Below are 12,919 nucleotides of genomic sequence, written 5' to 3' on the forward strand. Positions count from 1 at the left end.
TCCCTTTACAGACCAAATATACTTAAACACACAAACAAAAAAATACCCTGAAAGCAGCAGGTTGGAATGAACTTTGGAAAATGGGTTAGAACAGCTGTTTTACAAGAGCTTTTTTGTAAGCGTAGTCATTAAATGATTCAAGCTTTTGCTTATTTTGAACTTCCCAGAATCTAGACTGCAATAAAGGTGATAGTATCCTTTCAGACAGTGTGGGTGTATTTGTCATTAATTACACTTTTATACCTATAATCCAGCCATTCGAGGTGTCAGCATTGCTGGACCTTTCAGAATAGCTGTCATTAAAACAAAGGATTAGGAATGGTTATTATCTGTAACTGAAACTGTTAATCCAGCATTTGGGATTTGATTACATCATGGTTATGGCTTCTTAAAGCTAATAATTCTTTTGCCACTTCTCTGATGTACAGTACAGCAGTGAAACTTATGGAGATGAAAATGCATAGTAAAAGCACTGGAGTTTGTCTCTCCTACACACGCACCAAATAAGATAGTGCCAGGAGCTAATTCCTTCATATTGTGTTGACTGATCTGGTCTTTCAGGCACAAAAAGTAATGAGAGTCACATATGGCCCACTGGAACTGTCTGTATCTCTGGGAGTTGCTAACAGGAGTTATTATCTTGCTGCTCTTAGAGGAAATGACAGCCCTCATGCTTCCTCTGTTCCTGTTGCTCTACGCTTTTGGCTTTATTGCAGAAACTGCTTTAAGATTTTCTTCCAGAGAAATTCAGGTCACAGAGATGCTTTGACATGTGGAGTTCTGCCTTGGAGATGTTCATACTCTTCAAGGGGTCTTGGGAGTTTCTGCAACACTTCTCCCAACAAACCCCCAAATATATAAGGGGCATTTGATGTTACAGAGTAGATACCCAAATTCTGCAGTGCTAAATTATTATTGTGGAGGCAGATAAGACAAATTAATACTCTTTTATTTAATGTATTTTTGTATTTGCTTTCTTGCAGAAGTTTCAAGCCAGGTTAAAACCATAATAAATGAAATAGCTGGTTTGTAAAAGTGTTGTGATAGGAACGGTATAGGCGATGACACAGAAGAGCTTCACCCAAACAATGGCTCTTCAAGCCATTGATTATCTCTTCTTCCACAAAGGAAAACAGTGCTCATTATACTTGTGTGCGTGTTAGTTTTGAGCTGAAAGATTAGTAATTTCCTTTGGGTATCCAGCTAATTTGCAGGGCAAGGGAAGCGTTATTTGACTTGCCAGCCAAGGAGCTGCTTTCCAGGGCATCCAAAAAGATTTTCACAATGGGAGTTCCTACAGAATTAACCAGGGTATTTCCTGAAGCTGTTGATAAATTAGCAATGTGTCCAGGATCGCTCTGATGCTGGCATTATGGAACTGGATCTGATTGTTGCCTTCCTATTTGTTTTATTTCCAGCAAAGGTAAACACAATTATGAGGAACGAGGGATTAACAGTTGGAAACCAAGTTTATCTGTTTGAACTGAAATCTAACTGCAGTGCAAGCAGATGATCCTCACCCCTCCTCTGGAGGGACCAAGCTCTGCTTGGCTGCCAAACTGTTTAGATGCCAGTTAGACAATTGTCACCAGTATCAAAGATACATGGTGTTAACCCAGAGCAAGTCCCGTATACATCTGTGGTGTTATGGAAAGGACTATCGCTCCTTCTATTGCATTGTGCGGGCCAGCAAGCGCGTTTAGGTGAATCAGTACTGAGGATATAAAGAACTATATGTCACTGTTGCTAAGAATCTTGTTAGAAAGAGAGATGCACATGTTGCAAGACAGTCTCTTCAAAGAGTCTGCAGTCTAGGCAATGAAATAAAAGGGCATTTGGAGGAAGGGAGGAGAATGAAAGAAATACTGTCTTCAATTTTCTGATGAGAAACTCCCTCCATGAATGTGAGTTTATATTTAAGTGTAGTAATTGCTAGCTTAGTAATTACTAGTAATAGAATATTTTTAAATTACTCTTACACTAGTAATTAATGGAGAGAGGCATTAAAACAACTCTGGAGAGGCTCTAGCCAGTATTGGATTGTCTCCACTGGTAATACAAAAGCCGTCTTAGTCTCTCTGAGTTTCCCATGGCATCTAAGCTTAGGCTTTGAGAACTATCTCCAGAGAGTGAAAAATGGGTTAAATCTCAGTCTTGTGAATCCTGCTCCCTTTAACCTTGAGTGTGCCAGTTAGCTGAAGCCCCTAGTTGCTGGCCCAGCATTTCCATCACTTTTTGGTTAGGGAGTAAAAGAAAAATCCTTCTGTTGGAAGGACAAACAGAAGTCTTCCAGTTGTACTACTATACATGGCATATTCACACTTCCTTTTTCTTCTGTCTGTGTGGGGAGACCTATTTTGTGCCTTTATGAAACCTGCGTATCAGAAAGATTACAAACAAATAAAGAAAAGCTGAACTGGGAACAAAATTAGCAGCATGGAGGAGTCGAAGACAACTCCTTTTCCAAGTTGCCTTTTAGGTTAATAGCTGCCTGAGCATGGGACTGTAGAAAAGACTGTCAGGTTCAATAATGAAAACTGTTGAAATAAACATTATTCTCTTCCTGTGAATGTTGAAACAGAGAGAAGTAGAATGGAGTCAGTCCCAGAGCCACAAGTCTTTCCTGGCTGATGACAGGTTACATTTTTAAGGCCAGTTTTGTGTAGCACTCATGTCATTTTTCTCCCCGGCATTTGCACAGTAATGTCTGTAAGGAAGATGTTAAGTGGAAGAGTTAAAGCTTGCTGTCTTGTTCCATGCAAGGTCTCAGGCTACTTGAGGTTTTTCTTCACTGCTACAATGAAAAAGAAATCTGTGCAGCTTTAAAATCTTAAATGTAATTTCTGTTCATTATCTGTAGGTTGTTATGCTTGAACATAAGAATAAGATGCTTTGGCTACTGCACTGCTGATGTTTAAAAGCATAAGCAGAGGAGGACACTCTAAAGTGCTAGTAGTGCATGAACACTCCTTGAAGTATATGTTGAGATTGTCAGGCTCATTATTGCCCCCTCCATGTACAGGGGCAAACCTATATATCATTATCATTACATAGAAAACCCCCTGTTTGTTGCCAACCAGTTCAATATTGTTTCATTTCTGTCTTTTGAAATCTCAGGTCTTGGCTCTGAAAATATATATCCACAGTCCCAGCATGTGAAGATGATATTTGCTGATAGTATCTGGTAGCAAAATTTTTTCCTGGTAGCAATTTATGCTGCTGCTGGTTGCCACCATTGATACAAGGATGGTATAGGACCATTTTGGACTTAGAGCAAGATTCATTTTAGCCCTTTGTATTAGTCATCCCCCCACGTATTCTCTCCACTTCAGTGATGGTTATACACACATGCACACTTTGGCAACGTATTTAAAGGCATAGCCAGTTTGCTAGAGGAAATCATTCATTCCAGGGAGCGTATTGTACAGAAACTTGCTGACCTGCTGCCGCTTTCACTTGAATTGCTTCCTTAAATGACTGTTATTTTGCTTAGGCAGTTGGGAGGTGCTGGAGGTGTCTCGGGCATCTCGGTGGTAGCAACTGAGCCCCACGCATTGCCTGGGAGCCCTGTCACTTGCAGGTGACACTGGTGCGTCTCAGTCCTGGGATGGCTTTGAGGGGAGGCAGGAACATATGCCATGGTCCAGGATGGCACAGTCATCTCTAGACATGGAAAACAGGACCCCAAAGCAGCTCATAAAGAGCTCTTGTAAACATCTTTCTAATCTCAGCATGACAAACTGAAGCTTTTTCAGTGAAGAGAAACTTAGTTGCCATTAAGGTTTTCGTTGTTATACAGGAAAAAGTGCTTGGCCATAACGTTACTGACTTTCCTGAGCTGGGACCTTAAAATGAATCTGAAGTGGAAAACAATCATGGCACTTTTGCTTTACAGGAGCCATCTGAATGACTATACAAAAGCTGCCCCTTGCTCAGAGTTCACTGCACTACAGTGTTTCAAAATAATCCTTTCATGCATTGATGGATATTGCCTTGAGGATACAGCAAAACTGCTTAACATGGCAGAAAGTTTTCTGTGACTTCTTAGTTCGGACTTTTAGGTGAAACCAGATTAGAACAAATTTTCTTATGTATTCTACTTATTTTGACCAACACGGGCCTGTGTTTTTTGCACCATAGAAAAGGCTGTAGAAGGGGATGTGCTTGAGGCAGGTAGGATCTAGCTGAAGGAGCACTGAACACCAAGTTATCTCAGGGATTTTTTATATAGAGACATACCTTGAGATCTCATTTGTTGATTAAGTGTTTCACAGTTCATTTTAGGGAGAGGAAATGCACCAGTCAGCAACTCTCTCTTGGATTTCAGCTGTTAAGGGCTTATATATAAGGAACACATGAATGTTCATAGGTAAACTGGTTTCCACGTGAGGTGGTGTTCATTCATCTGTAGGCCTGAGCCTTGTGTGGACCTCGCAGTTAAATCATACAGGTGGTCAGTCTTTCTTCTCACTGTGTACATGTGGCAGTGCCCTCCGTCGAGGAAAGTAGCTGCTGTCTTGTAAGGCAGAAACTTGAAATCAGAATATCTTTACTTTTCTTACTAATCTGGTAGCAGCTCTAGTTCTTGAGAGTAGTACTCCTGGGGATTGCTGCCAAGTATGTGCAAAGTGGTGGCGTGGCTGAGACCAGGCAAATGTTTCAGGATTAAGCTGATCAATCCTAGTTAACAGGTTATTTAATTAAACATCAGGGTTAAGTGCATCAGAAAAAAAAACATCTGCAGGCCTTGCAATCAGGTTAGCACAGATTTATGCCAAACATGCATCTGGTGTTCTTTTGGGTGGAGAAGCAGAAGCCAGAGCTACTGTGGGGTTCTCCTCCCTGCTGATTTCAGGCTTTAGCAACTCCACTCTGCTGTTTAAATCTTACCTCTCCTCCTGGCCATGTAAGTTTACCTATTGAGACTGTGGACTACTAGTTTTCCTTACCAGCATTGCTAATTTTATTCAGAATCCTTCAAGGGTTGTGTAAAAGGGGTTAATTTCAAACATTCTTTTCTGTTGCTTCAGTGGCTCTAAAATTTGTTGCCAGAATCAACAAAAGTGCTCTGATTCAAATATGTTTCATTATCTGTGAATATTAAACATTTTTGGCATATGGAGCAAGTACTCGGATAACATATTTACATAACTTATTTGTCTATTGTTGAAAGTCTGACCTTGTCTGGAATTTCTTGTCAGTACCTACCCCTTTTTCCCTTGGTGTAACATGTTAGATTAACCATGCCTATCAATTCATGTCTATTCACCCACTAACGGGTGAATCAGTATCTTTGAATCCGGCCACACATATACATTTTTTCCCCAATATCAGGATGAATGGGCTATGGTTAGCAACAAAGACAAACAAAAGTGCATCTGTTATTTATTATCCAGTTTGCAAACTTGAACCACTGATCAGGCATGAGTACATAAATAAAACAGAAAAGAAAGGGGAAATATGTAAAAACTATCTGGCAGCAATCTGAAGACGAGTACAACTGAAGTGTCCTTTGGAGCCAGCATGCCCCAGGGCTGAGAGAAAGGCATCCATTTCAGAGCTGAACAATGCTAACAATTTTGTGAAATGACTGACCTGTGTTCAGACCTCGAGCGTGTTTCCTGCAGCTAAAATTGCCGTCCCAAACATTTTGTGTCTCATGACATCTTCCCTGAGCTTGCCCTCACACTTTTTCCATGGTCAAGCATGGGTTTGGTTCCATCACAGGCACTCACAGCTGGATTCCACCTTCACGCTTGCTCTGTGTCATCTTAATTCTGCTGGCTCCCAAGTCCTCACTAATAACTGGGGATGATTTAGCTCAGGACAGGAATCGGGCTTACTGGAAGAGCCTGGAAACTTTAACACCATAATGAACTGTTTTGCATTAGTGGGTGTCTAGTGTTACCTATAAGGAATGAGCTGGAGACACATTTGCTTACCTGTTTATCTTGTAAAATGCCAATCACTAAATATAGGATTAGCCTTTGGCTTCCTGTATACAGCAGTGCAGCAGGGAGATTGTACTTAGTGCTTTGTTGGAAGCAACAGCTAGTTTCCTCTTGTTTTTCAGCCTCATTCTTCCAAGGCACCCTATCCCATGCAAATATTTTACCTCATGCACGTGAAAATATTTTACCTCATGCCAGCTGCTAATTTCCACTTCCATGTGCTTGGTCCTAAACTGACCTCCCCAGTCCCCTGTTTGGAAATTGTGTTCCATTTCCCTCTCCCAGGTTAACATCTTGTACTGTAAATAGAGCTCTGAAAAAACAAAGGTTCTTGCCTTTGATACATGTTAAACAGGTTGAGGGTAAGTCCAGAAGGTACCACTGGCTTTTGGTCCACCTGTGTAGTTTATGTTGCAGGTAGCATAGCCTGAACCCTTAAAACGTTTGCTAACATTCCATAACAGTTTCTTAAAGACTGCAAAGTCTTGCTCGAAATTGCCACCTTCTGAGACTAAGTGTAGGTGAGCAGAAAGAATGTTGCAAGTGTTCTGAAGGTTGGGACAGCTGATAGTAGAAAAGGCATGTGTTGAGGCAGCAGATTCTGTATTTATATATAATGTATTGTGTATATATATGTACATATATAATTTTATTTATATATAATGTGTGTATATATATGTGTATATATATATATAATTGTATTTATATATGATATATGAAATAAATGTATTATTTCTCCTAGAAACTCCAAACCCCCTAAACCCATAGCTGGCTGGGATTAGAAGTGTTTCATCCGGAGCTCTGGGTTATCCTCTTATTCTCAGGGGAATGCGTGGTGATTGTCCCCTTTGCAGTGGTACCACCTTGTTGGAGTGCCAAGCCCAAGGATTCTCCTAAATCCCTACAGAGAGGATGTTTCCTGGGTACAGAATAAATCCAACATGCTATTCCCATACATCCCTATTAAATATCCGGCAGGTTTTTTTAGGATGTAGTATGTGTGGAGTGCACATGATAGGTTTTACATCCAACTGTTTCACTCTGAAATGTCCTCCTTCCACTTTTTCTTGAGGGTGATACAATCTGATATGATTAAAAATCACTGCTACTTTATGGGTTTGCCCCTGCCCTGCAAGACATTTCAAATATTCAGAGTCCACTGAAGTCATCTTGTGTGAATTTCTTCCTTGTTGCAGATACAGCATTTTTAAAGCATGAAGTAATACGCATGCTTTCTCCAGTGGTTACATCTTGTCTCTGAGAAGCTTAGTGGTTTGTGCTGACGACAAGTAGTTGGCAGAGTAACCCATTGTATAGCTGTCCTATTTAATCATTATCCCTCAAGCATGTTTATGAGCTGTTTAAGAGGACAGCAATTTCCAGTAAATTAACAGAGCAAGATACTAACTTGTCTCTGAACATGTGGCTGTTTATAGGTAGAGTAGGCAGCGTAAGGGATATTCTGCTTTTATTCATGATAATAGATTAGTCATGCTATTCCCCTTTGCAGAGTTATAGTGACCTTTAGTGGCCTGTTATGCAAGGCGCTATTTACAATCTGTGTAGTACAAATACTTTGGCTTATGTCTCTTTGTGTTTATGCATGTTGCATGTATATGCACATGTGTTAAATAAGATAGAAGAATGTTCATGGGTGAGTAGTGATTTTTCAGTCCCTTAGATTTGGGATGTCCAGCTAAAACTCTAAAAGTTGGTGGTTTTTAAATGTCACAGAGATTCATTCAGTCTCAGCGTAATGTAAGCAGGAGCTTTGTACTAAGATTTTATTTAGCAGATTGATTTCCTACAGGTGAATTTTTCATTGAAAGGTGAACTTCATGAAAAGTTACCATCGTTTTGTCTGACTGATTGACTGAACCTTCCCTTTACGCATGTAAAAATTGAGGAAAATAAAAGATGGTGTGAAATATAAGTATCTGACAATCATCCTAACAAAATAAACAAGAAAACAAAGCCAGCTGTGGCCAGTCCTTTGTAAAGGCTGCATTTCCTTCTACTTCAGCATGATCCACCCATTTCAAAGTTTTTTGTTACTTTTTTCCTAGTTCCATAAGCATGTGCTGATTGATCATGGATGAATATGATCTAATTCCTGCCTGGTGGAATTCCCCCAAATTCTGTAGGCCAAATAGTAGTGTCTGCTGTCTTCTAGGAAGTGGCATCTGTCTTTGGCTGCTAACGTAGGCTCTAGGTGACCTGCTGGTCTATTCAGAGACGGAAGGTGCTCAGTCCTCGCACATCTCCCTTCTAAGATGGCCCAAGACATTGAATTTAGGAGCCGCCTCATCAAATCTTAGAGCAGTTTGGGTTGGAAGGGACTTTCAAGGTCATCTAGTCTGCCCCCTTGCAATAATCAGGGACATCTTCGTCTAGATCAGTATCTATTCAGGATTGCTGCATAATTGGCAGAGAGGAAAGGCTATTTCCAAGTTAAGACTTAGTCCTCTGAAGGTGCCTTTCTCTGTTTCCGCTAAGTGTTTTAAAAAGGATGAGATGTAGCCAAGCTTCAGTTTAAGAAAAGATAATAATTTAGAGAAGAAAGGACCAGATTTATGTTGCTTCATGCCAGATAATTCCTTTTAGTCTTGGGATATGTTTCTGCTTTCGTTTGTTCTTACGCTATACTTGTACAGGATGTACAGCAGGACTATTTAGAGAGTATGCCAAAAGCTGGGATAGTACAGGAACTCATGCTCTCCTTTCTGTATCTCTTGCATGAATCTAACCACATCTGTCCAAGTGTCTGGTAAATCAACCTTTCAAGAAGACCAAGTATTAAATAGATCTGTTTGCTGTTCTTGATTTAACATAAACCTTCTGGTTGATCTGGATCTAACTCCTATGTGAAAGTTCAAAGAAAATAATTTCAGTGGGCTTTGTTAATTTCTTACCTAGAATAAATAATAAAACTCATTCCAGGTGACCTGGACAAATGGAGAATATCATAGTCTTCATTTTCAGTTGATCCCAAAGAGACTAAACTGTGGGTAGCTACCTGTGCTTGTGACTGTTGGGTATGTAAGGACAGATATTGTAAAGATAGATTATGAATACATACTTCAAAGAACAGATTGTAAAGAACCTGCGGACCAGTGAAGCAGAAAAGCTATATCTTACCAAAAGACATAGACATCTTTTACCTGGAAATAGCATTTAAAATCTAGATGGACCTTTGTTTTTTGTTTCTTTTTTGGCAATACTTTGGTTAACTCAGCTATAAACTGTTTAATGCAGAATCAGACTCAGAGCACGCAGTAATTTCATATCTATAACAACTTTCATTCTCCCTCTTTCAAGTATTTATGATTTGAATAAGGTACAAGTTTTCATCCTCTCAGAGGAAAGGATGTGAGGAGGTCCCTATGTAGGACTATCACTTGTTGATTTGACAGAAAAATCTCTCCCTCACTCTCACATGTTTTAAGGATAGCAGCAGGACGAATTTGCTCATACTTCATTGACAGAGCTAATTTGTATTAAATTCCAATAGATATTCTTCAGTGAATATCTATAAACTGCAAAAAAGTGAGAAGGGATTTCTAGTGCAAGGTTTTCTTGACTGAAAATCATTTTGCCAAAGCTTGGGGTGTTTCAGTTGTTTCAAGCATCTGCTTTTCTGGGCAAGTGAATAAGCTAATGATACAAAAAGTCTATTTTTGTACTATTTGTACTGAAGGTAGAAGAACAGTTTTGGTGTTAAGGATTGTGCATTTACACAAAAATGTCATTTATCTCATTAGTTCTGATATAAGCTGTGAAACAGCCAAATTGGCCAAAGCAACAAATAATATAGTTACAGAAAAGGTAATGGAGTAACATTACTGGCTTAAGATGCTATGCAGCGATTTATCACAGTATCACAGTATCACAGTATGTTAGAGATTGGAAGGGACCTCGAAAGATCATCTAGTCCAATCCCCCTGCCGGAGCAGGAACACCTAGATAATGTTACACAGGAATGCGTCCAGGCGGGTTTTGAATGTCTCCAGGGAAGGAGACTCCACAACCTCCCTGGGCAGCCTGTTCCAGTGTTCCGTCACCCTCACTGAGAAGAAGTTTCTTCTCAAGTTTAAGTGGAACCTCTTGTGTTCCAGTTTGTACCCATTACCCCTTGTCCTATCATTGTTTGCCACTGAGTAGAGCCTGGCTCCGTCCTCGTGACACTCCCCCTTTATATATTTATAGACACTGATAAGGTCACCCCTCAGTCTCCTCTTCTCCAAACTATAGAGACCCAGCTCCCTCAGTCTTTCCTCATAAGGGAGATGTTCCACTCCCTTAATCATCTTTGTTGCCCTGCGCTGGACTCTCTCCAGCAGCTCCCTGTCCTTCTTGAACTGAGGGGCCCAGAACTGGACACAATACTCCAGATGGGGTCTCACCAGGGCAGAGTAGAGGGGAAGGAGGACCTCTCTCGACCTACTAACCACCGCCCTTCTAATACACCCCAGGATGCCATTGGCCTTCTTAGCCACAAGGGCACAGTGTTGGCTCATGGTCATCCTGTTGTCCACTAGTACCCCCAGGTCCCTCTCCCCTACACTGCTCTCTAACAGGTCATTCCCCAACCTATACTGGAACCTGGGGTTCTTCCTGCCCAGATGCAGGACTCTACACTTTCCCTTGTTATATTTCATCAAGTTACTCCCTGCCCAACTCTCCAGCCTATCCAGGTCTCGCTGGATGGCAGCACAGCCTTCTGGCGTATCAGCCACTCCTCCCAGCTTAGTGTCATCAGCAAACTTGCTGATAGTACACTCAATTCCCTCATCTAAATCATTGATGAATATATTAAATAATACCGGTCCCAGTACTGACCCTTGAGGCACTCCACTAGTTACAGGCCTCCAACTAGACTCAGCCCCATAGACTACAACTCTTTGGCTTCTCTCCTTCAGCCAGTTCGCAGTCCACCTCACTACCTGATCATCCAGTCCACACTTCCTCATTTTAGCCGTGAGGATGCTGTGGGAGACTGTGTCAAATGCTTTGCTGAGGTCAAGGTAGACCACATCCACCGCTCTGCCATCATCCATCCACCGTGTTATTTCCTCATAAAAGGCTAAGAGATTGGTCAAACATGATTTCCCCCTGGTGAAGCCATGTTGACTGCCCCTATATTTTCCTGAGAATTTTCTCCTCTGTCATTATCTTCACACATGTAGAACCCAGACAGCTACATGTGAACTAGATTTAGATACATTCATATCCTATCCAGTCAAGAGAGACAAGTGTTTCCAGAGCATGGTTTGTCCGTTTTACTTTAGATATTTTCTTTAGGATTATTTGACCCTCAAAGTGTTTATTTCTTTCATTTGGACTATTAATGGAAGTCCAGACATCCAGATCAGATGTGTTTTTTATTGACAGGCTAACCCCATCTTCTTGTGTCATGGAATTTAATTCAGAATAGTAATTATGATTCATATTTGTGCTTGCAGGTTGGTCAGGACAAAGGAAGCTGTTCTTTTCACAGAAACCCCAGCCCATGCATTGTTCCTCAAGAGAATGAGAATATTTTCCACACGATATTTGCTTTTTTCACAAAGTCTGGCAGAAAAGTATTGGTAAGAAAGTCCACTTACAGTAAACTTGAACATACAGTATAGTATATCTTACAAAAGATTTTGCATGGTTTAACAAGAACTCAAGCAGATAGTTCATCACAGAACAACTGTCTGGTGCCTGTGAACCAATACTCATCATGTGCTGTGGGAATATTTAGTGATTTAGTTATTTAGTGAGGGTCTGGCACAGGTTGGACAGAGAAGCTGTGGCTGCCCCATCACTGGCAGTGTTCAAGGCCAGGTTGGATGGGGCTTGGAGCAACCTGCTCTAGTGGAAGGTGTCCCTCCCCATGGCAAGGGGTTGGAACAAAATGAGCTTTGAGGCCCTTTCCAACACAAACCAGTCTGCGATGCTATGATTTTAATTATCTTCTTTTTAAAGAGAAATAGGAAGTTTCAGGAAGCTCAGTGGGGAGGGAGTTATGTGATATGGCAGCACTCATTTGGTAACCAGAGCCCTCGCTCTCATGTTGTCATAGGCATATGGAACAGCGGGGCCCTGCACTATGCTTTGTGCCTGACCCATGCAGTGGGCTGATGTGCAGCAGTGGCCCTGCTCCTTCCAGCCTTGGGCGCTCACCTGGCTCAGCAGCTCTGAACAGGGCTTGATTTTACTTGGCTTGCTGTCATGCAGATCTCTGATCTAGCTGCCTTCAGGTCTTGAAAGTTGCTGCTATTTCAGTGCAGAAGTGCTGTATTCTAGGAGCTTACTCTGTAGCTTAGTCAGCTGGTGTGTTTGCTGTCACACAGTTTGTCACTGAATTTTTTCCTCCTTTGCCTAACAGCTTTTTCCATATTTCCTGTAGGACTGTGAAAGACCAGGCAGGTCCTGCTTAATTATACGCTGCAACTTAAGTTCACTAGCCAAAGCAGAGTCCTGTGATATAAGTATCTACACGCTGCTGAATACAGAGATACTGAAGAAGGTACGTGCTTCCTTTGTAGTTTGTCTTGAATACCAATTTCAGTATGCTTATGTGCACCAATGGACTCAAAACTTGCATTCCTTGCTCTCTTTACTAGTGTGTTAAAAAAAAGCATCATGGTGTCAAAGAAAACAGATCTATTTATCAACAGCATGTATGGAGGTGTTAATCCTAGTTATTACCCATTACCCATTAAGCCAGAAATAAATTAAGTTCAGAAATTTATACATTGAGAAACAACAAATGAGGCCCCTGATTGTATGCGTGGTGTTAAGGCTAGAGACTTCTGAAAGTTGAATTGATTTCGGAAAGTTTTCATTCTGCAAAGTGAAATTAGAGTAAGTGCATGTAAACTGTGACCAACTATCTATCATTCCTTCCATGTAAACAGAGACGTGGCGGGTTTTTGTAATTTTTTACTTCAAATGATTATTATTCAAAGAAGATGCTTCAT

General features: G+C 40.9%; 1 protein-coding gene across 1 annotated transcript in view; it reads left to right on the top strand.

Annotated features, from left to right (window-relative positions):
- Positions 1–12,919, top strand: part of ITGA9 (integrin subunit alpha 9) — a 212,991-nt gene that overhangs the window by 174,894 nt on the left and 25,178 nt on the right. The window contains exons 24-25 of the mRNA XM_061464722.1: positions 11,414–11,539; positions 12,346–12,465. Coding sequence (XP_061320706.1) covers positions 11,414–11,539; positions 12,346–12,465 — 246 coding nt within the window. The remainder of the gene's footprint in view (positions 1–11,413; positions 11,540–12,345; positions 12,466–12,919) is intronic.

This window comes from Pezoporus flaviventris, unplaced genomic scaffold (assembly GCF_033815535.1).
Source record: "Pezoporus flaviventris isolate CSIRO_AGI_PZ_B2104156 unplaced genomic scaffold, CSIRO_AGI_Pfla_v1 ptg000037l, whole genome shotgun sequence".
Lineage (NCBI taxonomy): Eukaryota > Metazoa > Chordata > Aves > Psittaciformes > Psittacidae > Pezoporus > Pezoporus flaviventris.